The sequence below is a fragment of the Meles meles genome, chromosome 13, assembly GCF_922984935.1.
Source record: "Meles meles chromosome 13, mMelMel3.1 paternal haplotype, whole genome shotgun sequence".
Taxonomy (NCBI): domain Eukaryota; kingdom Metazoa; phylum Chordata; class Mammalia; order Carnivora; family Mustelidae; genus Meles; species Meles meles.
In genome coordinates this window covers 79,966,652-79,990,561 of record NC_060078.1, presented here as the reverse complement: position 1 = coordinate 79,990,561, position 23,910 = coordinate 79,966,652, and the positions used below count along the sequence as shown (strand labels likewise).

At 46.6% G+C, this 23,910-nt stretch overlaps 1 protein-coding gene across 2 annotated transcripts in view; it reads left to right on the top strand.

The window, feature by feature from the left end:
* The window catches only part of CPXM2 (carboxypeptidase X, M14 family member 2), a 135,057-nt gene that overhangs the window by 33,335 nt on the left and 77,812 nt on the right, over nt 1-23,910 (top strand). For both annotated transcript variants that reach the window (XM_046026166.1, XM_046026167.1), the window contains exon 4: nt 18,024-18,163. In XM_046026166.1, coding sequence (XP_045882122.1) covers nt 18,024-18,163 — 140 coding nt within the window. The remainder of the gene's footprint in view (nt 1-18,023; nt 18,164-23,910) is intronic.

Genomic DNA, 23,910 nt, shown 5'->3' with positions numbered 1-23,910 from the left:
TCCTGCCATTCCCTCCCTTCCCAGTTCAGCATTTGGTCACGCTCTGTCCCGTGTGCGTCTTGGCATTTCTGCTGTCTCTCCCGGCTGCTCTGTAAATCCGTGCGGTCCGAACCCCGTCTGCATATGCGCCGTCTCCTCTCGCTTCCCGGGAGGGACGTGGTCCTTCATCCCGGAGACCTGGGCCGCCTGAGCGCAGCCCCAAGACCTCAAGCTCTCGGCGGTTCCCGGAAGCATGCAGCAGGCGGCTGCTGAGCCACTGGGGACCGGACAAGGGCGGGCGAGGCCCCTGGCCAGGAGCTCGCGGGCTCAGGGGTGTCTGACCCGAGCCCCGGCTCGCGGCGCCGGCTCTTCTGTCCTCCCTCCACCCTCCGCCGCACCCAAGGAGCCTGAAGCCGCTCAACCAGTCACACTTTGCGGGCCAGCATTCTGGCAGCATGTTTCTAGAACCCACATTAGTGAAGACCCAAGTTTGGTTTTTGTAAGTAGGGCTGTTTTTTAATGACAGCTGGTAAGAAACTGTGGGCTGTGTACGACCGGATGTTGTATTTCTCAAGAGGATGCACAAGAATCAAGAGGATGCACAAGAATCTCAGGTTGCACAAGAATGACCCGTAGCAGCGTGAGCGCCTGCGGCTCGGTGAACAGCGTCCGGGCTTCCCTGGAAGTCAGGTGAAGGCTCGCGGGGCTGCGTCCCGATGGCTGTGCACCTGTTTTTGTGCAGCAGTGAGAGGAGCTGTCAGCCAGCGCCTTGAACACTCTCTCCATAAGCGCAGTTGTCCTTCATTAAAGAGGAAGCGTTCACAGTTACCCGTGCTTTCAGTCCAAAATTGGAAGGCCCTGTTAGTCCTGAATTTGTTGGTTGGGGTGGGGGGGGAGTTGTGTTGTTCCAGTTGGGAATTTGACTCCTAGAGTGGGTGGATGGAGCATGGGTGGGGGTGTCATGGTGCGGGGGTCCTAGGCATGTGGAGTTCAGACCTTCGCCTTGACACTTGTGGGGCCTTGGAACTATGATCTTATGGCTCCAAGCCTTCACTGCCTCACCAGTGAAGAAGGAGTCCTAAGAACTCGTAGAATTTGTCGAGCAGTGAAATTAGGTGATTTATAATTTTAAAACATTTACTGGATCATTTCACTTTTCTGTTTATAGCTTCTGGTCCTCTTGGAAACTCCCAGCCGGACTTGTGTGACTGGCCCCTCTTAATTCTCGTGGGGCGTTGTCCCTCCCCGAATGCTGGTCTTATTTCCTTGGGTGTTATTTGCCTGCCCCTCCTTGAGCAGAATCCCCAGGTTAGAAGGGGCTTGGTCTCTCCTCTCCCACAGGGAGGACGTGCCCAGAGGGGTTCAGGTGAAGACCTGCCTTGCCTTTACTGCACCCCACAGGGGGCTTGCTGGACTGTCATCCAGCAGGGAGCAGCTGGCTGGGCTGTCCTTTGGTCCTTGTCATCTTTCCTGGCTACTTCATCCTTCACCCCAAGGAGGCACCGCCCAGGGAGAAGGCAGGCACCCTGAGCGCAAGTGTGGACAGACCCACCCTCCTGACTTCAAGGAAGAGGAAGTCAGAGAGTCATTAAAAACCTCTTTAGGGCTGTTTGTCCTTATGGGGATTTATTATTTTTCTCCAGTACCCTACCATTTCCCCAAATGCTCTGAGAACAAAATCTCTGCACGTGCTCTTACAATGTGAGGTAGCTGCTTTGATGGGCAGCCTCTGCCCCCCAGCCCTTGGGTGCCCCCACCCCTGCAGGTGAGGTGGGGTTAACCGCAGAGAGCGGAGTGTTGCCTGCAAGCTCTGTGAGGGCCTTCAGCACGGCCCCCGCGGGGACATAATGACTAGGTTGGGGCTCCTGTTGTGGTTCTAACTTCCAGAATCAGCCCCCATGAAGCCTGATTTCACCGCCAACAGGTGTTCTAAAACACACCTTCCCACACATGCCGTTTGAAGTGCGGGTAAAAATATCCTCTCATCTGGCTTCGGAGTATTTTGTAGGTGTGCCCCGCTAATGGGATTTGATGCGGGAGAAACGTCAAGGTGTCAGAATTAGAAACTGTTCAACTGCCGCGGTTCAGGATGTGAGTGGAGTGGCCCAGCCCCGCAGGCTCAGCTGTGGTCCCGGGCACACGGGGCAGGCAGGCTTTGCCGTGCGTCCTGGTTACACCCACGATCAGCCCAGCGGCTCTAGGCAGGAGGCCCCTTTGTCTGAGGCTTGATGTCTTCCTCAGCGAATCGAGGCCCCGCCACCGGGCACTGCCACCTTCTCACAACGTGAGGATCCCACAGAGTGAAAGAAGAGAATTGTCCTCAGCGATTTTCAAATGCCGTGTTTGCGTCCATCTGAACCCGAGGGGGCTTGTGTGCTCTATTTCTGGGTGCTTGTGGCTTGATTCCTTTCCCCGCTCGCCCTTGTCCCCGCAGCCTGGCTGCTTTCTCCCACACCCCTTTCCTCCCACCCCCTTCCAGCATGCTGCCTTCACGTGTAGTTTCTTCCTTTTTCTAAGCCCAGTCCTGTCACTGTGGCTTATTTCATTGTTTTAAGCAGCTCATGTTTTTTTCTTAAGTGTGCCACGGTTTTTTAGGATTGATTTTTTTTTTTTAATCTTCCGATTCCATAGATTTCGAGTATTCTGGCTCAAACTCTTATTTTTCCTGTGACCTCATTTACCAGAGTGCCCGGACGGAGCTTTTACGGAATCGTGTTTGCCACATTACAGCAGACGTTCTTTTCTTTGCCTTTGTCCTCCTGAGCCACTCTGACCATCTCCCATCTCCAGGGCTTGTAAACTGCACAGACTTCTTTCTCATGTGTCTGGAGGCTGGGAAGTCTGAGGTCAAGATGCTGGCAGACTGGGTGTCGGGAGAGGACCCTGGCTTCCTGGTCGTCGAGGGCCACCTCCTCACCTTCTGTGCTCCCAGGTGGTGGAAGGAACCAGGGGCTCCGGAGCCCTCCTTTATAAGGGCTCTAATCCCATTCACGAGTCTCCACCTTCCTGACCTCCTCAGTTCCCTGAGACCCTGCGTCCTAACACCATCGCCTTAGGGCTTGGTTTCAACATACGAACTTTGAGGGAACACACACAGTCAGTCTGTGGCATTCTTTTTTCCTCGTTTTAAGCAGAAGAGTTTGGAAGAATAAAAGCACCTTATAACTCCACTTATAACCTCTTTTTTTTTCTACAAGTGGAATTTTATTGATGTTTATTTAATAATATAAGTTTGGAGAGAAAAAAGAAAAACCCTGTTCACATGTCTTCATGTCAAGGGAAGATAGATCTTTCAGGAATTCAAGGAAGAGATCCAGTTCAGCAGGAGGGCAAAGGCTTGTCCTCTCACCTGTGACTGTCCTTCCTGCCTACCCGGAATCCTCTAACACCGACCTACCTGGGAGCACGTGTTCTCATCTGGAAACAACCGCGGACATCTGGAGCAGCCACAGGCAGAGCAGAACCGAACATCTGAAGTCTCAGAGAGAACGTTCTGGCAGCTCTACAGCCACTCTTGGATCATCGTTCGCCTCTAGTTGGTCCGAGGAGGTGGCTCTCCACCCAGATGGGTCATTTAATGGCAGTTTGTCCAATGTCTTCTCCTTGCAGAATCTTCTGAAGACCCCGCAAGATTTCCCATGGCTCATAAACTAAGCAAAGTGGAGTCCAAGACCGTGCCACTCCTCGAGTGATCGCCCCCCGCCCCGCCGGCATTAGTACGTTGGCTGCCTTCATTGCTGCAAATCCTTGAGCGAATTAGAGCGGCACTTGCCGCTTCAGAGCACCGGGTTTCGATTTCCTTCTCAAGACTCTACAGCTGTGCTGAGTAGGAGCATGACACCGATCCGAAGGGCGTGGCTGGAACTCAGGATGTCACCACGGTTCCTGCCTGGAGCCGGGACTGTGAGACAGTCGGTGCAGATCAGAGTTTTGAGGAAAGAGTTGACATTTTGAGGTCACAAGAAAAGACTTGCCACCCTACACGCACACCTCCAGATGTCTCTGTGGCGCCTGCTCACGGTCCTGTGGCATTCTGTGGCCCCTGTCTTGTCTCACTGGAGTTTGACCCCCGAGAGAAGTTCACGGCTGGTCCCTCTCTCAGGAGGAAATGTCTGGTTGTAATGAGAACATCTGTCCGAGCCATTTCTCAGTGCCACTGTGAAACCAGCCTCAGCTCCTCTTGGTAGTCCTTCCCCTCAAGGAATTCTCTGGAGCACCTGCATGCTGATACTGAGATCCACTTCCGACGTTCAGTAATCTTCTTGTACCTGAAATGAGGTGGAAGCCTGGAAGACGGCCGATGCCTGTGGCTTCAGGTGCACCCCCCCGCCTGCTCCGGGACGCCTGAAGTTGGTTATGGGACATTGAACCAGGTTTCATTCTGGTGTCAAGCTGATGTGTGCGGGCGCGTCCTGTTGTCTGTCTCTCTGTCCCCTTTGGCCCTGAGACACCTGGTGCCCTACTTTGCCCAAATGGGAGGGCCACCTGGGGTAACACTGTTTTCTCCCGTGTCTAACCCACTCCTGCTTATCACTGGAGTCCTCTGCACCCGGAGTCCTCTGACTCCACAGCCTGTCTGTCCCACCCAGTCGTCCGGCTTCTCTGGGCGCTTGGCCTCCAGGCTGTTCTTGGCTCACAAAATGCTGCTCTAACTCTCCAGGGTCTGGGTGGGGGCTGGGAGTGTACGAGGTGCACCAGAGGCAGAAGGAATCCCAGTGGGGGTGGCTTCCAAACCAAGGAATGTCCTGCTTGCTCCGATAAAGGGATTTTCTGCTCTGTGTGGCTTTAAGAAGCAGTCTGGGAGACAGTGTTTAGAGGCCAAAATGCTGGAATTTTGGATGTTTGGGTTTTTATGGGAATAACAGGACCAAACATTCTAAATCATGAGTCTCTTGGAAAATTGAAAAGGAGAATTTACCAGAATGGTGATAATGCACCGTTCTTATTCTCCAGAAGCTTGCGTCATAAACACCCGAGTGGGAGAAGGGCAAAGAGTAGAAGAACAGGGAGACAAAAGGAAGGGGCCCTTTGGGGCTCCCTGGCCTGGGAACCACAGATTATTAAGAAACCACAGGCCTTTCTGGTTCAGATGTGGATTTTGTTACTTGCTTATGTGAATTTTCTTGACTGTTTTATGAAATCTCATGAAATTGATATTTCATTTCATCTCCAATATACTCGGAGGGAAACTCTGTTTTGGAGATAAGGGAATTGAAGTCAGAGGTTAAATGGCCTGCCCCAGCACCACAGCTAATGAGAGCTGAGCGGAGACTCAACTTCAAGGTTTCTGGCCGCATTTTCGCCCTTGGTTATCTCCGGTACCCACGAGAAGGTTCAGTGTGTTCTCCTGCTTGTGACCTCAGCTGGAATCATCCTGTGACTTATTGCCCTAACCGCTGGCTTGAGCACCATTTAGTACCTTCCAGGCCCCACTGTGGCAGGGCCCAGAGGGGCCCAAGGGCCACCAGGAGTCACGGGTTGGGGACTCACATCCATTCACCTGACACAGCCAACTGGGCCTCTGCAGATACTGACTCATGGGGGGCAGACCTTCTGGGTGGTCTGTCCCTCCCCGTGTAGGCCGACTTGGCTGTCTCGGGGATGTGGATGGGGTGGGGGGCATTCGGTGTTCTGGGCCTCTAACAGTGCCCAGGTGGAGAAGCCTGCGTGAGGAGGAGATAGTAGACAGGGATGGAGAGAGGAGAAGAGACGAAAAGAAAGATCAGAGCAGACACTTTGATTGATTGGGGGATCGGTCGATTGATTGATTTCATGAACACAAAACCACCTCCGGTGGGAGCAAGAATAGAAACAGTCCTGATAGTTTAGCAAATATTTAGGGAGGACCTGCCATGAGCAGGGCCTTGTCTACGTGCTCGGGATACTTCAGAGACCCAACGGACACAGATCTTTGCCATCCGAGAGCTTCTGTTCTAGTGGGGGAGGCACACGAAAGCAGGGAATGTAATAAAACAGAGCTTTTCTAGCAGCAGGTGGTGAGTGTTATGGAGAGAAAACACAACAAATTTAGAGCTGGCAGTGGGGGTCAGGAGGGCGGGCTCTGGGGAGGGGATGGGCTGTCGTTAAAGGCATGCAGGGGTGGCTTCATCAAGGAGTTGGTACTGAGGCTGAGTTGGCTTAAAGGAGGTCATCAGGGAGTCAGGCAGCTGTGGGAGGAGCCCTCCAGGCAGTGGGAATGTCTTGAGCAAAGGTCCTGTGGTGACCGCCTGTGCTGGTGTGGCTGGAGCAGGGTGAGCCTGCAGGGGAGGAGCAGGAGAAGGACTTTGCCTTTGACTTTTGTTCTTAGGTCAGTCGGCGGAGCCCTGGCAAGTTGCTGGGTGCAGGAATGACATGCCTTGATTTCCAGGTGAGAAGGACCAACCTGGTTGCTGTGTTGACTTAGGGGAGCAGCATGGAAGCAGGGAGGCCTGTTGGGGCGTGGCTTCGGCACCCTGGATGGCGGTGGCGGTGGGAGGTTGTAGTTTGGCTGTTTTGAAAGCAGGATGAGGCCGGATGACGTCTGGATGAGGGGTGCGAGAGGTAAGAAGGGGAGTCAGGGGTGCCTCTTGTGTTTTTTGGCCTCTGATAATCGAATGGGGGAAGTGAGACTATTAAAAAGAAAGATTACCAGGGAGGGTCAGACTAGAGCCTGGGCTGAGCGCTCAGAAGGAAGCCCCGCGTATTCGTTTCCTTGGCAACTGCAAAAGCTGGTCAGACTCGGCAGCTTAAAACAACAGGGATTTATTCTGTCACGAGTCTGGAGGCTGGAAGGCCAACCTCCAAGTGGTAGCGGGGCTGCTCTCCCTCCAGAACCTCTGGGAATGAGGCCAGGCTCCTTCTGTGCCTCCTCCAGCCTCAGTGGCTGGGCTGTCCCGTTGGGGGTCCCTGGGCTGATAGCTGCACCATCCATGTCTCAGTCTCCAGGGTCACAGGGCAGTCCCCCCACCATCTTTCCTTTGTGTGTGTCTCTGTGTCCAGATTTCCCCTCCTTGTAAGGACATCTGTCATCAGATTTAGGGCCCAGCCTACTCCAGTCTGATGTCCTCTGCACTGGTTTGATCTGCCTTGACCCCTTTCCCAAAGAAGTTCACACTCTGAAGATGTAGGGGTTCGGATTTGTATATATCTTTTTGGAAGACATGATCTTTTTGGAGGCATAATACTGCGGTTCTCTATGCCCAGTGAACCTGCCTCAGACTGAGATCGAGGAGACCTCCCTGTGGGTGGGTACTTGGGCTAACACTTGAAGCAGGATGAGAAGCTAAGAGGTTATCAGACAAAGGGTTGCTGGAGGGGGAAGAAGAATCCCAGGTCGAAGGGAATGGTATGTACAAAGGCCCTGTGGTTTTAGGGAACAAGACAAGGTGTTCTCTGTCATTAGTCATCGAGAAAATACAAAATACACAATGAGATATGACACATAGGCACCAGAATGGCTTTAAGGGAAAAGGACAGTATGAAGTGTAGGCAAAGAAGGGGGGTAATAGAAACTTGTAAACGTGCTGAAAATGTAAAATAGCACAGGTTTGGGAATGTTTTTGGGATATCTATTAATGTTCAACACTCTGATACCTGTTCATCTGACAAATTCATTCTTATGCCTAAAAGAACTGCATTCATGTGCATATGATAAGTCAGGGACTGGTAGGTTCATGGCACCATTACTCATGACAGCCCAAAATGGTAACAAGACACATGCCCATCGACATACAATGAATAAGTCACTCTGTATGCACACGATGGAATATTACACACCAGCAAAAAAGAGTACATTATTGCTCCCTGTGAAAATATGGATTGATCTCACAGATCCAACACTGAGCAAAAGAAGCCAGTAGAAGAGTAGAAGGGAGTAGTTATGGTAAGATTCATTTACATAAAATTTAAAAACAGAAAAGTCAATCTGGAAGTCAGAGTAGAGGTTATCTTTGGGAGGCAGGTGATACTGGGAGGTGGCTAAAAGGGGGCTGTGGCAAGCTGGTCATGTTCTATGTCTTGATCTGGGTGTAGACAGGTGGGTGAGTGTGCAATAAAATTTATTGAGCTTAGGACTTGGGCACTTTTTTGGATATATCTTATTTTTAAAACATTTATTTTCAAGTTTTATTGAAACTTGCGATAAACAACCAAATCATGTATCTGTTCTGCTTTACCATCGTATTTCAAATTACCTTCTCTTTGGTTCTTAATAATTTTAATTCCGGTACAGGGATACCTCTTGGATATTGCAGGTTCGGTTCTAGGCCACCTCAATAAAGTGAATATTGCCATGAAGGGAGTCAAATGAACTTTTTGACTTCCCAGTGTGTATAAGTTATGTTTACACTATACCATAGTCTCTTAAGTGGGGCTCAGCATTATGTCTAAAAAGTAAAGTGTATACCTTAATTAAAAAAGACTTTTAAGCCGCTGCCTTCGGCTCAGGTCATGATCTCAGGGTCCTGGGATCGAGTCCCGCATCGGGCTCCCTGCTCTGCAGGGAGCCTGCTTCCTCCTCTCTCTCTGCCTGCCTCTCTGCCTACTTGTGATCTGTCAAATAAATAAATAAAAAAATTTAAAAAAAAAAGACTTTATTACTAAAAAATGCTAACCATCATATGAGCTTTCAGGGAGTCATAATCACTGGTCACAGACCACTGTAACTAATATGATAATAATGAAGTCTGAAATATTGTGAGAATTACCAAAATGTGACACAGAGACATGAAATAACCAAATGCTGTTGGAAAAATGGCACCAATAGACTTGTTTGATGCAGGGTTGCTACAAACCTTCCTGCCCCAAATCCTAAAAAAACACAGTATCTGTGATGTGCAGTAAAGTGAAGCAAAATGAACCAAGGTACGGCTGGGCAGGACTACTATTTAGTTACTAAAATGATTTTAATGTTTTTATATAATGTAAACATCAGACTCTTTAAAGGAATGATTTTTAAAAATTTTTTAATTGAGGTGTAATTGACATACAACATTATATTACTTTCAGGTGTACAATACTGTGATACAATGTCCGTACATGTTGTTGATATTTGTATATATATCAAGCTAATCACCGTAGTAAGTCTGGTTAATATCCATCCTTATACATAGAAACATTTTTTTCAATGAAAACTTTATTAAAATGCTGGTAAATCATGGAAGGAAGGTTTATTTGATTTAAACTTTAAAAGTGAATGTTAAGAATATGATGAATGAAATTAGGTGATGAAGGAGAAGGGCCCATAGCAGGAGGTAGAAATGAATTCATCACGGCCGATAGTAGGGAGTCAACAGGGACTTTCTAAGAAAATAGAGAATAAGCATATTGCACAAAGGTATTTTTTTTATGTTCAGTTAGCCACTGCATAATACGTAGTTAGTTTTTGATGTAGTATTCAGTGATTCATTAGTTCAGTACAACACCCAGTTCTCATCATAGCACGTGCCCTCCTCAATACCCATCACCATGTTACCCCCTCCCTCCCACCTTCCTTCCCTCTGAAACCCTCAGATTGTTTCCCAGGGTCCATAGTCTCTCATGGTTCATCTCCCTCTCTGATTTCTCCCCCTTCAGTTTTCCCTCCCTTCCCCTATGGTCCTCCATGCTATTGCTTATGCTCCACATATGAGTGAAAACATATGATAATTGTCTTTCTCTGCTTGACTTATTACTCTCAGTATAATCCCCTCCAGTTCCATCCATGTCGATGCAAATTGTAGGTATTCATTCATTTCTAATGGCTGAATAATATTCCACTGTATATGTGAAGCACATCTTCTTCATCCACTCGTCTGTTGAAGGACATCTCCGCTCCTTCCACAGTTTGGCTATTGTGGACATTGCTGCTACAGACATTGGGGTGCATGTGCCCCTTCTTTTCCCTACATCTATATCTCTGGGATAAATAATCAGTAGTGCAATTGCTTGGTCGTAGCACAAAGGTATGTTATGTAAGTTATATATAGTTACTAAATTAACCACTGAAACAAAGGCACACCTTTAAAATTTTTAGAGAATAAGAAATGAAACTGATAAACACAGGGGGGAAAAAGAGAGAGGCAAACCAGGAAACCGACTCTTAACTAGAGAGAACAAATTGAGGGTTGCTGGAGGGGAGGGGGGTGATGAAGCGGCAATGGGGATTAAGGAGGGCCCTTGGGATGAGCACAGGGGTGGGGGGAGACCCTAGGGAAGTATTGAATCACCAAATTCTACATCTGCTACTAATACCACACTGTATGTTAACTAACCAGAATTTAAAAACTTGAAACAACAACCACAGAAAAACCAAAAACAAACAACCCCCAAAAAGAGTACATAGAAAAAGAGGAAAAAGCACTTATAGTTCCAATAAAAAATAATTACTTCAGAGGAGGCGTGGCCTGAAAGCCAAGAAAACAGCTCAGTAGTCAAACATGAAACACCAACAACAGAAGCAGGAAAAATACAATATCTGAGAAAAGCTGATGACTCATGACCGCAAAGAACATGTGTCAATGGGCTAAGCTGACCACTCAGTTGTTAGTGGAAGAAAAGTTAGGTTGTATCATGGAGGGAATTCAACCACAGGTCTCAACAGATACGAACCTGAAACAAAGTGAGTTTTTTTAAAAGAAGTGGCTTATAGTATATGAGCCACTTACGTAGAGATTTTACTTTAAATGTTTACTTTTTACTTTTAATGTTTACTTTACAATATTTTATTTTTAAAAGATTTTATTTATTTATTTGACAGGCAGAGAGGCAGGCAAAGAGAGAGGAGGAAGCAGGCTCCCTGCTGAGCAGAGAGCCCGATGCGGGGCTCAATCCCAGGACCCTGAGATCATGACCTGAGCTGAAGGCAGAGGCTTAAACCACTGAGCCACCCAGGCACCCTAGTTTACAATATTTTAAAGCTCTAGGTATTGTTTTTCTTGACCAGCATAAGGAACTATTTAAGACTTTGATTTTGGGGTTTAACAATCGCTTCAAAAACAATGAATATTTCTTTTCAACCAGCAATCCTGATGACTGAGGTCAGAAGTGGGACATGATTCTCTGCTGATTTGCAGAAAGATCAGATTTGTCCCTGGGCTGTTCTGTGGGTTTATCAAAGGACTATCACAGAGGTTTCCTGAAGGAGATATTCTCTTAATTATATGGGAGATTAACTCTACTAATCATATATCACATCTAACATTTTTAGGTACCCCTCCCCATGGAGGTACCTTGTTGGTAACATGTAAGATTTCAGCCAGTGCTTCTAAGATTTTCTCCAAGAGATTTTAAAATAACTGTGACATTATTCTTTTTTTGTCCAGATAGTCCCGGGCTCTGTCTGCACAGTGGCAGCTGTAAGTCCATTATCCTGGAATTGCTAAATAGTTATATTCAGTTGAATATAACTTTTTAATTCATTCCAGATGCTTCTGTACACAGGCAGCCAATGATTATGAATTACAGTGCAGATCAGTGACTTTACAACGGCATAGTAATTTTGAGATTCATTTTTTTCCTATAGATGCCATAAGGCAGAGCACTTTACGTGGTGCCTAGAATGTAGCAGGAGCTCTGTAGACACCTGGAAAATGGAAGAGTAAATAAACCAGGCTTTATGCCACTCTCCCTCTATTCCCTTCGCGTTTTAAAATTAAAATATGTATTAATCAGTTTTGTAAGCAAGTCATTTGAGAAATCAGAGTATTAAAGCATGATTTAAAAAAAACCAAGAGAGGGGCGCCTGGGTGGCTCACAGTCGTTGGGTGTCTGCCTTCGGCTCGGGTTGTGATCCCAGGGTCCTGGGATGGAGCCCTGCATGGGCTCCCTGCTCAGCGGGAAGCCTGCTTTTCCCTCTCCCACTCCCACTTCCCTGCTTGTGTTCCTTCTCTCATTGTCTCTCTCCGTCAAATAAATAAATAAAATCTTTAAAACGAAAAAACAAAAAAACAAGAATGGTGGTTACCAGGGACTGGGGCAGGCAAAGTGGGGCACTCTAAGACAAAGGGTACTGACTTTCAATTATAAGGGGAGTAAGTCAGAGGATCTAATGCACAACAGGGTGACTGTGGTTAATAATATGGTACCGTACACTTGGAAGTTGCTGAGAGCCCATCTCAGGCAGGCTCAGCACATGAAGAGTTAACTCGGAGGTGATGGATGTGTTAATTACCCATGTTGGTAATCATTCCACAATGTATATGTACATTGTACACTTTAAGTAGAGCAAATATTTATGCCTGATATAGTCATGTAATACATTAAATATGTAATTTTATTTGTCAGTTATTCCTCAATAAAATTGGAAAAAACAAAAAACAAAGATGCCTTGCCAGTTCTCCCCCACACCCACGCACCCGCTGAAGCCATCACATGCTGTGAACGAAGCAACTACTCCAAACTACTTTTAATTCTTTCTTTGGGAATTTAAATATTTATTTCTTTTTTTTTAGGGGTAGGTGGGCATAGGGGCCGAGGCAGAGGGAGAGGGAGAATCTTAAGTAGTCTCCATGCCCAGTGTAGAGCCTAATGTGGGGTTCAATCTCATGACCCCGAGATCATGACCTGAGCTGGAACCAAGAGTTGGATGCTTAACCGACTGAGTCACCCAGGTGCCCCAAATATTTATTTCTAAATAATGTGCATATATTGATAAGTATTGGTTTGTACATTTCTGACTTTTTATTCTGAATTCGTATTATAGAGGATGAAAATTTCAGCTCATTTTTATGATCTCTTCACTTTAGCCTCTTTAATCCTTCCAGTAAAATTGTATCTCAAATTTTGGGTAAATCTACATTAAAGGTTTTCATTAGTAGGACTGTGTCAACGGTGCTTGATACTTGAGCCAAGAAATAGTGTGCAGTTTGAGCCAAGGGAGACACACTCTGTATCCTTTCTTGACAACTTTTTGTTTTCCTAGAGCTGTTTGTAGTTTTAAAAAACATTTCCCGTACCCTGTAATAGCTCTGCATCTCTAAAATAGCCTTTAATAACAATTTTCTACAAGGTCAAACCTGCTCAGTGTTGTTTCACCATTGTTGTTTATGTTTCTGTAAGACATTCCTTCAGAAACCCTTGACCTGCTGTGTTGTGAATGGCTTGCTTTCTGGGTTTTATACAGTTGCTCTTCTGGGACTATCTCCTCCTTCATTCTGGGAATTCTTTCCTATATTGGCACCCTTGATTTCTGGATCTCATATCTTCTTTTTGGTGTTCTGCCTCATTTTTGTGGAGCACGTTCATTTTACAGCTTTATGGAATTGGTGCATGAGAAATTTTTTGAGGATCTGTGAATCTGAAATGTCTTCATTTTATCATGGCTTATGGACAGTTTGGCCGAGTGTAAAATTCATGGGTTGAAAAGTCTTTTCCTTCAGAATTTTGAAGTCATTATGCCTCCAGTCTTTGAGCTTCTGATGTTGCTACCAAGAATTTTGGTACCATGCTGATTCCTTTGGCTTGGATTTACATATTTGCTTTACTTTTTGTTCTCTCTTTGGAAGCTTCTAGAATCTTCTCGTTATGTGTGATGTTTTGAAGTTTTATAAAGATATGTCTGGGTGTGGGTCTTATTCATCATAGTGGATTCTTAGCATTTTGGAGACTTTGACCTTACAGATCTGGGACATATTCACTTGTAGTATTTTTTTTTTTTTTTTTGTAATTTCCTCCTCCGCTCTTCTTATTTTTTTTGATTGCCCATTGTTTCTGGAGTTTTCACATTGCAAGAGCTCCTTTTTCCTTTCTAAGAATATCCTTCTTTTGTTTTATGCCAACAAGAGCTTCTTTGTTAAGGAATAGTCATTATAATTTCTTTGAGATTTTCTTCTGTTTCCCATTACATTTTCAGTTTATTTAATTTCTGTTTGTTGGAAGCCTGGCTGCCTTGTGTCCTGGAGCTGGAAGGAGAGGGGAGCCAGAGCGTCTTACCCTCAATCTGCCGCTAGCCCCTGACCAATTTCCCTGTTTGTAGCCATCATATCATACCTCCTTCCTGAGTCTGGAGCCCCCAAATCCAGCCTCTAGGATTGCTGGTTTTTGGTTTTTTGTTTTGTTTTTTTCTTTTAAAGAGAAGAATTTCAGGTCTTCTGTGGGGTGGGGAGATCTGTAGAAAGAGCTCTGTGGGAATCTGTTTTTTTTATACATGTTTTGAATCAATTACCTGTTTTCAGCCCTGCCTCACCTTTCCAGCTACCTAGGAGTCTAGTTTCTGAGATTTTTAAATAAAAGCCCTGGGTAGCTTGCTTCTCACAGGTGTTTCCCTTGTAAGCTTGCAACTCCTCTTCCTGAGTCATTCGGGACTCCTCCATCAGATTTCTGTCTTCATATATTGTAATTTGGAGATTATAAATGTTTTCTAGTTTTGTCAGAGACCAAGGTTGTATTTCTTTATTTTGTTTTCTTTGGAGGGAATTTTTGAGAAAACTGCACAGAAATCAACATTTACTCTATCATCTTGAAACAGAAAAATCCCATTTGTTTTTTGTTTTGTTTTAGGGAGAGAGAGATTGGGGGAGGGGCAGAGGGAGAGGAAGAGAGAATCTTAAGCAGGCTTTATACTCAGCACAGAGCCTGACTGGGGCTCAATCCCACCACCCCAAGATCTCAAACTGAGCCAAAATCAAGAGTCGGTCGCTTAACCAACTGAGCCACCCAGGAGGCTCAGAAAAATCCCATTTGATCTTAAATGGATAGTATCAGGTTTTCTGTTTGTTTTGGATATAATGATTTCCACATTTATCTTAAGCAAAATTTAGTCTGTTAGATGCATTGGTGTTTTTTTGTTTTTAAGGTAAAGAAATGATGAGTATGACTTAATTGCCTAGAGAGAATTACATTAATTCTTAATTTATTGAGCCCCATAGTCCAAAGTATCATTCCATCTTAGTGGTGTTTTCAAGACTAGTTTATACTCTAAGGAATTCCGTTTTTTATTACAACAACTTCTGATAGAAATTTCTCCAACATTTATGAAGTCTTTACTGCATTTTTTAACAGAAAGGGATGAGTGTACCCTCTTGGTCTCTCAGACGTCGTACTAACGTCACGGATTGCACTGTGCTGAAATTTGGTGGCATCTCGGGGACTGGCCCCTCCTCTTTCACTGAACCCTTCCAGGCGCTTGCTTTATACATTCATAATTGATTTTGCAGAGGTGGCTGTCACTTCCCTGTGAGTCAGCTTCGGAAAGGGCCTTCCAATCCCCTGACACCTTACTGCATTTAATTGAATGTCTGGTGTGCTCAGGAAGAGCTGAGATTGGCAGCAGAAGCAAAATACCCAGGCTGGCAAAACCAGAAGCCCAAAATGTAATTCCAAGTCTGAGTCAAGTAGACTGTGGTCGAATAGCAGGGGGGTACCTCCTCCACATTCTGTGATTCTCTCGGGGTGAAAATCCCAGGCTCTGTGGCATCTCTGTTCTTTTCTGCTTAGCATGTGACCAGATAATCTCAATCTTGGCACAGCTGACATGTTGGATGAGGCACATCTTCTTCTTTTTAAATTTTTTTAAAAAAGCTTTTATTGATTTAAGAGAGAGAGAGCGAGACAGTGCATAAGTGGAGGGGAGGGACAGAGGGAGAGGTAAAAGCAGGCTCCCTGCTGAGCAGAGAGCCCGATGAGGGGCTCGATCCCAGGATCCCAGGATCATGACCTGAGCTGAAGGCCGACACCTAACCGACTGAGCCACCCAGTCACCCCGAGGTACTTCTTTCTGATGCGGTGGGATTGTCCTGTGTGTTGCAGAACGGTGAGCAGCATCGCTGGTCTCTGTGCATCAGTTGTCAGTGGTACATGCAGCTTCCAGTTGGGACAGCCAAAGATGCCTGCAGGCACCACCACCTGCCCCTGGGGGGCAACATGGGCTCCTGTTGAGAGCTTTAGACCAGGAGTCTCCTCTGTCTTCAGACTTTGTAACTCTGTCCTGGATATTTGAAGTTGTAGAAAATGTGGCAGCAGATGCCCGGAATAGCATTGGAATTCCTTACAATTTTGTAGAATGTGGGGTAATTCATAAAGCACCCATATTTTCATAATTTGCCAGATAGTCCTTGTTCTAAATATACTGATAACTAACATTTATCCAGCACTCACTTTGGTTTTGAGCCCACACAGAGTGCCGGGACCTGTTGTAAGCACTGTCAATACTTTAAGGGAGAAATGAGCATTGCCGCCATTTTGGAAGATGGGGAAACTGAGGCACAGAGCGTTCAGGTAAATTGCCTGACTTTATACAGGGTGGACGTGGCAGGACTGGGATTCACACTGAGGCAGGAGGACTTCAGAGCACACACTCTTAACCAGCACTCTATGCCGTGGTTGGTTTTAAGGTTCCAAGACTAAAACATGAGCTGCGCGTGTGGACTTTCGCCCGTCTGCCCATTCTGAGCACCAAGAGGGCGGGACTGAACACCTTTTCCACCTTTCCATTCCTCTTATCTGGGCCAGTACCTGGCAGATCATAGAGGCATGGTGAAGGTTAACTTTAATAAATGAAGTAAATGCCAGTCTCACGGCTGTTGATGGGAAAAGAGGAGCACAACAAAAACTAAGGGTTCTGGTTCCTCAGAAGAAGCTAGATGGCGGTATTGTAGGCACTGCTGTGTGCTACAGGTCTCTGCCATCGGGAGGAGGCCTGCCGTGGGTGAGGACGTGCAGGGATGGTGCCGGTAAAGCCTCCAGCCCAGGGCAGTGGTCTTCTTGTTGGCTGGGCAGCTTGGGGACATGAGAGGTAGCATGTCAGAGAGTCACCCTCACTTGAACAAAACCCACCAAAGCACAGGTAAGGACTGGTAAGATACACTTGCATGATTTAGTCTTTCTTTGATGGTTCTAGAAGGCAGAGCCTGGTAGCACTCCCAGGTCCTGATCACAGAGGTGATCACGGAATGCCATGAGACCCCCATGGTGCTGGTTACTTGAGAGCTCAAGTTTCTGGAGAATGTTGACCATTGGGTGTTGCTAGTCACCCTCACTTGAGATAGTAGTGCTTTCAGAAGACCAAGATATGTGAGTGTTCTGACATCTGCCCTCTTTCCAGATTGTTCCAGGAGGGGGTGAGAGTCACATACTGTGGTTTGGTCCTGATACAAGGCTGATGTTAGCTGGCGCAGAGATGGTAGGGTGCCGTTCATAGAACCCTTGGCCACATTATTCGTCTGTTGTAGTGGCCTGTGAGTTTCACATCACTGTGGCTGCCCCAGAATTCGAGCTGAAAGCTACTTAGAGGGAGAAAAGATGGGCTGGCCTATCTTTCAAATACCACTTAGACTTTTTCTCTGATTCCGTATTTGTGAGATAGCTGTGGGAATAACTATTCATGCAGAAAAGGTCTTAGTAAATTAGGATGCTTCACTTAATTCAAATATCCTTCCCCCCCCCTTTTTTCCTATCCTTCCTTCCTTCAAATTCTCTCTTAAAATGGTGATAATATAGGGAAAATTCCAAAACAGAAACGTCACAACCTTGTAAAGTCAGATCAAAAGAATCTATGGTAGCAATAGTAGCCCAGACTCAACACATCAAGTACTTACATGGCAGTAAGTAAATGTGCACTAGATAGAATTACCCTTTAACACCCAGTTCAGAGCTCCTCTAGCCCGGTCTCCCCCGCAGACCAAGTTAGCCCCATCCTTAAATGCTCCTCTACCAGTTTGCTCCGGTTCCCAAAATAACACAGGCCCCATCATGTCTCTAATTCATCCGTTTTCATGTCTTTCTTCCTGCCTGGATGGTGACTTTCTGGGAGGGAACGATTCACCTTTGTATCCCCAGCACCTGGCATGTGTAGGCTGGTACGTAGGAGACGGTCTGTGCCTTCTGGATGCATGAGTAATAGGGGAGCTCATTAAATTTCATCTTCCGCACTGGGCAAGAAGAGGACATATCATATTGAAACATTTCCAACTTGTTAATAACAAGCCACTCCATTTTTTGATTTAGGATAAGGAGTTCAGGGCACAGAGGTTTTTTTTTTTCTTTGTCCCCTGCTCATTTTCTTCTACCCATCCCCTCCCCCAAGCCCTGCAAGTCTCATGAAAGTATTCATTGATTCTGGATCTTCCAAGAACACCTCTCTTTCTTTCCAGGCAGGTATTAATGAAAATGATTTCTACGATGGGGCGTGGTGTGCAGGAAGGAATGACCTCCGTCAGTGGATTGAAGTGGATGCGAGACGTCTGACCAAATTCACTGGTGTCATCACTCAAGGAAGGAACTCACTTTGGCTGTAAGTGTGGGTGGACCTGTGCTTCTCTAGCCTCCATGCCTTGGGTCTCATGTTCTAGGGTTGGAAAAGAGACAGGAAAGATACAGAAAAGTTCTGGTGATAAGCAGTGGAAGGAAGAAAATTGGAATGTGGGCAGGATGCTGAGCTTGCTGTAGACACAAGCATCTCTTGAAAGGATATTATCCCCTGTATGAGAGTAGAGAGAAGGACCCACCTGGCAGGTTGGGCTGAGTAGATACAGTCGTCAAAACAAGCAGTTTCGGCAGGTGGCTGCCATCTTGGATCTGTGGTGCGTTACTGGTACCCTGACTGGGAGACTGAACACAGCCCAAGGTGGGAACTCCAGACAAGACTGGAGGAGATGGTACGATCCTTTAGAATCTGAGGACTGGAAGCCTAGAGACATTCCCCAATAAAGGACTACTAGGGAAGTAGTAGAAGGGTGAGCCAGTGTGAGGCCCGAGAACAAGATGGAGCCCATTTCTCAGAACTGACCTTGGGCCCAGGGTCAATAACAAGACCACCCAATAGTCATCCTAAGAGCGGTAGGCTGCCCATCCTGTGGTCGTTGCGTAAACCGAATATTATTCAGCCTTCGAAGGGGAGGGCGTTGTGACACCTGCTCTACCATGGATGAGCCTTGAGGACATTTTGCTGAGTGGAATGAACTGTCACAAAGGGACAAACACTGTGTGGTCCCACTTACGTGAGAGGCCTGAGGGAGAGGGAGCAGGGGGGTATTTGTTGAATGGGTGCTGAGTTCAGTTGGGGGTGATGGAAAGTTCTGGAGGGGGAGGGAGGTGATGGTCGCACAAAGGTGTGAATGCACTGAATGCCTCTAAATTACACAGTCAAAAATGGCCAGAACGATACATTTTACGTCGTGCATCTTTACTACACTAATGACAAATTATCTGTGCTAAAACAACACGCACAGAAAAACCCCCATACGACCTCCCCACCTTAAGCCAGGGCTGGTTGTGGACATGGAAACCGGGCTGCATCTGTCGGGTCGTCCTGGGACTCCAGCCTTGTGGACAACATGCCCGTGGAGACCGGGTGCTAGGCAAGGCCTAGAAGGGTCCACAGGACCTTGGATGCTTTCTGAACTTCAGCGAGAATTTTCCAGTTCCTCTAACATCTGATGACAACTGAGAAGCCAAGGGCACAAGTGCCTCCCACGCTGACATCAGGAAAATGGCCCAGTTAGCCGAGACCCCTCCTGCCCTGCCCGCCTCCCCTTCCTGTCTGTGCCACACTCCCGAATGTTATTTCAGTATTTGCTCATTACCTCTTGGCAGTCATGCAAAATCTGTCTGTAATTTGTTGATTCGATTAATTTTTAATTCCTGGAAAGGTCAACATTAATAAATAAACCAGGATAAAGGAGGGGAACCCAACATCTGTACTCACATTGAACTGCCTGTCATTGTCACTATACAGGGGACTTTCTTACATAGTGACAATTGTCAGGCAGTGACTCATCACCTATTTTCCTCTGAGCTTTTTTTTATCATAAAAGCAATATTATAACATCTAGCAATATTTAAAAACATTACCCAGGATTCCACTGTCCTTAGGCAAACGTAGTTTTTGGGGGGGACATATTTGTAATCCTGTTACACGGGCAATCATGTTCTTTTTAACTGAAGAACATATCAAAGCGTTTGGCATGTGGTTGCTGAGACTTCCCAACGATCGTTTTTAACAGCCTGTGACTGACCCGGCCCTGGCTCTTCCATCTTCTTGGTTTTCTCGTATCACATGTCATTTTGCAAGGAAGCATTTTCACACTTTTTTCTTCCTTTGGATTATGTCCTTCAAACACCTTTCCGGAGCTGGGATGACTTGTGCGTTTTGACAGCATTTGGTTATGCATTTATGCTGTTGTGTGTAGCGCTTTTTTTGTCCCTTTACTTTTCAGCAGCCCGTGTATTTTGCTCGTCATGATGATTTTTGCTCTGCTGTGTGTGTTGGGCTCTAATCAGCTCATTCCCATGACAATGGTTTTCACTGTTTAGGTTCTGAAAGGCAAGAATTTGAGGGAAGAAAATGTTGACTTGCTCAAGGGGAAGGGAAACTTGGACAGAAAGCCTGATCTGAGATTATCCATAGGGAGGAATGGAGGGATTTTACCTTAATGCTTGGATATTAATCCGTCTAACCACAGTCATTAGAGAGCCAGTAGTCGAGTTATTATTGGATTTGAAAGACCTGGCAGGGTAGGAATAACACTCACATTCCATTTCATCTAGAACACAAGAGCATTTTAGGTGAACAAGAAATTGCAGTAAAACAGTATCTTTCTTTGACTTAGCCTAGGACAGGAACATCTTAGAAGGCAAGGGACAGAATTGCTTTTAAGAGTCAGATTGATTTTTTTTTTTCTAAATGTATTTCAAGTCAAATTATCCTTGGAGGACAATGGAAAGAAATTTGATGAGTTTCAGTTTGTCTTACCTCCTGGAATAGGACTGTCTCCACCAAAACTGAAGAGGGAATAGGACAAGGATTTTGGTATCTGAACCTTTTTTCCCCCAGAGGCATGAATAATGCTAGAAGCATTGGGATCTGTCCCAATGACCAGAACACATGTCAGCCGAAGGAACCATTAAATACTGACAGCGAAGAAGGCAGCAGGTGTCTCTCTTTCCCTTTCCCCGTGACCTTGGTTCCCATGCTGTTCCCAGGACAGATGTCTGTGGTACCGTTTTTAATATTCCTTTTTACTGGCTTCTGTATTTTCTTCCTGCTGGCCTGGGAGTACCTTTATGATAGAGCTAATGCCTGGTTGCCATGCCCTATACCAGGCATCTATTAAGATGCTCAAGTAATGATTCTTTAATGAACGAATATTGTTAGGAAGTAACAAATTGACAAAGGTTCATTCACACAGAATGGTAATGAGTTCATTAATCTGTGAGTGTCAGTGACTGAGCGCAAGCTTGTACCGGGAGTCGGGGAGCAGAGGGGCCGTGGAAGATTGAGGAGTGACGGTTTCTGGTGATGAACGGCACGGACCACAGTGTGCCTTTGGAGTCACATCATGGCTCTTGACTCTTGCTGGTTATGAGACTTCCCTTCTTGGAACTTCAGTTTGCTGCCTGAAATAAGAGAACTGTTCTCTGTGGGGTCAAGATGCGGTGGAAGTCAAATGAACAGTTATAATGTTTTAAAATTACCCAGCACATAGCAAATGCTCAGTAAATGTTAGTTTCTTCCTTCTGCCTCTCTTTGGGTTTATTTAAAACAATGGCTTGGAAGCTTTATTTTTAGCCACAGTAACCTTTGGAGGATACAGGGAAGTGAGGCTGTGCTGTGCAAATCTGGGGGGCGGAGGGGAGATTTGCCTGCCTTGTCCTCCCTTCCCCGCTCAGCAGAGCAGCTCTGCAGGGTGCCTTCGTCCAGGTGACTCTGGAGACAAGCACACTGAACAGCCTGCGGGCCCTACGTGCAGGTTACAACCCGGCCAGCTCCTCCAAAGTCCTGTGGCTGCTTTCTGAATCCTGCTGGTTAAATGGAAAAATGTGGCATTCGAACCAAGACAAGCAAAGGCAGGGCAGGAATTAGAACTTGATTTTTCTAGTTAAACAGGCAGAACGTACCCTCATGTCAGAGGGTTGCATTTTGGCTGGGAATGTTCTAGGAACAGAAGGCAAGGGGGTGCTGGCCTTTTGAGGTCAGGGCCAGATGGATATTGCTGTTTAGAAAGGTTTCTGTCCGGTTGTTAGCATTCGGGAGCACTTTGGAGTTACAATGCATGTATATTTAAGGATGTTATTAATACTTTCCATCTCTAGGACTTTCAAAGCTGGTATTTTTAAGTGAACATCCATAATCTTACTTGTTTCTGACCTTCTCTCTGTGTGTTTATGGATTCATTCACCTGTCACTGAGCACCTGTACTAAGCACCAGGGATTCGAGGTGAGCAAGGAGGGACCTGCCTGCAGTAAGCTTTCAGTCTGGTGGAAGCATCTAGTATGTTAACAGACGCGCTTATATTCACAAAGTGCCTGTCATTGAGGGATGGGGATAGACCTGTTACCAGATTTGGGATACAGGCACGAAGGACCATACAACAAGTCACAAGGCTTAGCCCAGGCCTGTGACTAGTTCATAATCCAATTGATGACAAACTATAATTCTAGTTTTAATAATTTTTCTATTTGAAAGTAATAAAGTCTAATTATTTTCATGATACTGAATAATTTGTATTTTTCACCAGGAGAAATTATCCTCCTCCACTGCGCTGCAGTTTAGTGAAATGTTGGTTTACTAATAAAAGCCGATCTTTAATTTCCTGAATTTCAGAAAGTATATTAGACATATGGGTGTTACAGTTATAACCAGTGTGATGATTGAGAAGTTAATTATTCTGCTGGAGGTAAGTAGATGCTGTAATGATGTGGGCAAGACACAGGCCATTAAAAAATAACCAAATGTTTTAAATTTTAATTGTTTAATAAACAAAACGGTCCTCAGTCTCCCAAGAGTCTGTAAATGTGAGGTAGCAGTTTGACTGATGAGTTTGTGAGGTGAGGACAGGGAGGCTTTGGCTGGCTGGCTGCATTTTTAAAAAGCAGTCAGGCTCATTAGAGCCAGATGAGTGGGGCCCCGGCTGTGAGCCAGACTCGTGACCGAGGACACAGGGATGGTGGATCTGGCTTTCTATTTGCCTGTGGAATGTTCTAGCCGAGGTTCTGAGCGTGGGCCTCCCCATACACAATTCTGATGGTGAAGGAAAGGCTTGTCTCCCCTTTGTCTCCCTGGTGACCGACAGGGCAGATCATGGAGGGGCTCAGGGTGGCTGGGAGAGTGGGACTGACCCTGGTGGAGGAGCTCACCCTGGAAAGGAGGAGGGTCTCCTTGCCCCGTGAGATGCTGAAGGTTGGGGAGAATCCCAGAGGGGGATTCACAGCCTTCGCACCAGAGGCTTGATTTTACCTTCATGCTGAAGCAGGAGGTGGGGTCTTCTGCAGACAGTGCGTGTGCCCGGTGTAGGGGGTAGACGCCTTAGAGCAAGAGGACAGGGAGAGCAGCGGAGCGCTCAGCCGGTGTCCCGAGCTCAGGGAATGGTGATGGTCCCCTTGGCACTGCTGGGACTCTCTCCACTAGGGGGCGGTAGAGTCGGCAGCCATATCCCTGGAGGAGGTCTGGGGACAAGGGCGTTTTGGAACCCGGTAGGACACAGAGCACATTTGGAAGGAAGGGTGTGAGGTTCAGCTCCAGGGCTGGTGGGGGAGGAATCAGAGGCAGAGGCTGATTCCCTGGAAGTGAAGGGCAAGTTCAAGGAGCCACTGGAGGAGATGATGCGGCTTTAGAAGTGACACAAGCTTGGTGGGGAGGACAGGGGTCATCTGAAGACTCCACAGGGCCAGCAGAGGTGATGATCTGGGGTTGCAGGGGTGGGGGATGTGAGCAGAGGGGCAGGGCAGAGCAGATGGTCTGGGAATCTTGAGGCTGCAGGGTTGGCCTTCTGTGCTGTCCCTGTGGGGAGCATCTGCAGGACACGCCGGACCCCAACTCCAGAGAGGTGAGGAGAGGGCGGCCGGAGAGACGGTGGGGTCTGGTCAGGAGGGACACTCTGGTACGAAGAGGCGGAGGCAAATAGAGACACTGCTAGGGGCTGTTCTTCCAGAGATGGGGCTGGACGGGGAACCTGCCTGTCCCAGGGTTCGGCCCAACAACTGGAGCTCCGGCTCCCCGGTGGGGAGTGTTCACCTGGGCCCTCCCTTTCTCTCCAGTT